At 42.8% G+C, this 3060-nt stretch overlaps 1 protein-coding gene across 1 annotated transcript; it reads right to left on the bottom strand.

Annotated features, from left to right (window-relative positions):
- Positions 1-301: 301 nt before the first annotated feature.
- Positions 302-2485, bottom strand: LOC148138344 (putative G protein-coupled receptor 139). Its single transcript, XM_087981685.1, has 2 exons — positions 2419-2485; positions 302-1203 (listed from the first exon to the last, which is right to left on the bottom strand). Exons 1-2 carry the CDS (start codon positions 2483-2485, stop codon positions 302-304), a joined length of 969 nt encoding a protein of 322 aa, XP_087837811.1.
- Positions 2486-3060: the final 575 nt, after the last annotated feature.

The raw sequence follows: 3060 nt of genomic DNA on the forward strand, positions 1-3060 counted from the left end.
CTGCAAATTACTCTCCGAGCCACTCACCATCTAGACTTGGAAAAATAATACCATAACTCAATGTTGCTGGGTCAAGATCCAAGAATTTCTACTCTAACAAAATTTTGGTTGATGTGTATCCCGTGGACTTCAGTGTTTCAAAAAGGCAGCTCACTACCAACTTCGCAAGGGAGGGCTTTTAGGGGTGGGTAATAAATGTTGACCCAGCCAGCGACGCCCACATTCCAAGAGTGAATTTAAAAAAAAAGTCATTCCATGGTCTGGATAAAAATAACCCACCTGTGGGTATCACTGAGGAGTTTTATTTATTCATAGCACAAGGAATTTGTGCAACCAGGTCGTTTACTGCATTACTGATTTTTGCCCTGAACCTAGACAATGTCGCTGCATAAATAAATGTGTTTGTGCAACAACTTAGCCTCTGCAGCATGAAACCAATAATACCGAAGTGATATAGAAAGGGTGGGTAATCAGCAGGATTGATTCCTTGAATGACATAAAGTAAGAAATCTGCAACATTGATTAACCACAGGAGGATGAAACTCCCAGATATGGTGAAGATCAAAATCACAGACTTCCTTCTGCTCTCCATCTCTGGGTCTCTGCGATCCTCTCCATTGCTGTCAACCTTCAGTCTCTTCCGGACTCGACTCGTCACCACAATGTGTCTGACTGTCACAGCATTGAGCAAGAGAATTAAAACGAATGGCAGTAAAGGGGTTAAAACCACATCAAGCGAATCTAATGCCACCCACCAAGTCTCAGTATAGTAACTTGACTTTGTTTCACTGTAGAATGGCATATTGTTGATTATCACCCAAGGTTTATAGGCAAAATAGAAGGGGATGTTTTTCAAACAGAACAGGGAGCAGGTTGTTGCGAGAACCACAGTCGCCGTTTTCTCGTTGCAATATTTTGCTTTCAGCTTCTGACAACAGATGGTCACAAATCTGTCAAAGGAGAAAGTGACAGTGAACCAGACAGAACAGTCTCTTGCTGCACGAAACAGGGCCCCAATAACACTACACATTGGAGTGAGGGACAGGAAAGACCGTGGGTAATAATAAAAGCGAAAACTCGTCAGTATAATGTCAGTGATAATGACCATCAGATCGGAAGCGGCCATAACCACCAGGTAGCGAGTAGTGCAAGGGGATACACCACACTTTCCCTGGGAAAGGAGAGCAATCGCCAGCATATTAACTGTGGAAGAAAAATTGGAAAAGACCTAATGAAATTCTGATCAGTTATTCTCCATGCCTATTCCAAAAATCAAGAATACCAATTTACCAAAACAATCTGGCACACCCTGTAAGTGCAAGTGATTGGATTTGAGTGAGGTTGAAATTAATGTTTCCACACCATCCTCACATTGTCCTCCAAGACAATCACTCTAGAGATTGCGGAATTTAGCCAGAGACTGACCTCACGTCCCACCTAGGAGAGCAGAAGGAGACCTGAGATTTGTCTGACTTTAAGGTGACTGAGTGAATTTAACAGATTACTTCAGCTCCCAGCTCCAATCTGGCAGGCACAGAAACCTATTAGCAATCTTGCTCTCAACACTGTCATAAGACTGGCGATTAGACTGTCAATAAACCAAATTTACCCCTTCTCCATGTTTCAAGTGATCTACTCTTCACATTGGACCAACTCCTGATTGGAGCCGCAACAGGAAAAGGAAACATGTCCAAAGCAAAATCGAACGTTGCTGTAGAATCTCAGCAGTTCTGCACACATCTGTGAAGAAGAATCACCGTTAGCGTTTCGGGCCCATTGACCCTTCCTCAGAACCAGATCCGATATGTTAACTCTGATTTTTCTTCACAGATGCTGCCAGACCTGACGAACTTTTCCAGCAACATCTGCTTCCATTTCTTTCGGATTTTATTCAGGAAACGGGTAATCAGAACGTGCATAAGATTTCAAACAAGACTACGCCATGTATCTTACTCAAGTTAGATTCGATTAGATTCCATACAGTGTGGAAACAGATGCTTCGACCCAACTAGTCAACACCGACCCTCCGAAGAATAACCCACCTCGACACATTTCCCCTCTGTGCCGCCCAAGTGCAGCATAACAGTACCTCCAGGGTTCGCTCAGTGACAACGTGTGAGTGTTAGCACTGCTGTGATATTTACAGTGATAATCTACACATCTGTACATGACAAATGTCTCGATGTACAGGGATCAGGAGGGAAGTCTGCCAAGATTTGTTCTCTCTGAACAGTGAAGTTGGGACTGTTTATCAGTGGATATTCTGCCGACAGTGCTGTTCAGTGAATTGCTATCACAGTTCTGGTTTCTGGATAAGGCTGACCAGTCAGTGAGCTGGGAAAAAAAATGTCCAAATGTTAAAGGCAGAGATCAGCTCAGCAGCAGATTAAAACTAGTTTAATTATAATTTTACCATACCAGGGATGCCAATAAAAGCAAGGATGGTGTCGAATATCTTCTCTACGTGTTCAATTAGTCGAAGCATTTTTCTGGGCGAATTGTCTGTCTCTTCATTGACAAGCTCCTTGTTTGAAATTCTGAGCTAATGCATTCCCAGCGTCGCTGCCTTATACAGTGTGGAAGCTCCTTGGGGAGGTCGAGCTCTAGAATTGCTCAGCTTTGTTGCTATTTTCAAATTTCTGTAAATGAACAAACTAATTACAGTATCAAGCTTAATTCCAAATATGGAGGAGCGTTGCCGTTCATACATCATAATGCAAGAACAAAAGCAGAATCTGGAATCTGCCAGCAATAATGCTATCTACTCAAATACCATGAGCTCCATCCCACAAATTCTTCAACCGATGCAACATCGAGGTAATTTATTCTGATTGTGAACATATGTCTCAGAGCTGTCCTCAGTTCCCAGGGTAGGAGCTGCTTCGTCTTTGCAAAAGCACATTCCATTCATTCATTGAAACGTGAGTCTTCAGTCACATTGAATGTGGGCATTGTTGTCGAAAATTCAGCAGCTTTGTACAAAGAGTCAGAGAGTCATACAGCCTGGAAGCTGACACATCGGCCGAATTTGCCCATGCCGATAACATATCCTAAACTGAA

This window comes from Chiloscyllium plagiosum, unplaced genomic scaffold, assembly GCF_037043375.1.
Source record: "Chiloscyllium plagiosum isolate Xiang-an unplaced genomic scaffold, Cpla_swu_hap1 HiC_scaffold_40, whole genome shotgun sequence".
NCBI lineage: Eukaryota > Metazoa > Chordata > Chondrichthyes > Orectolobiformes > Hemiscylliidae > Chiloscyllium > Chiloscyllium plagiosum.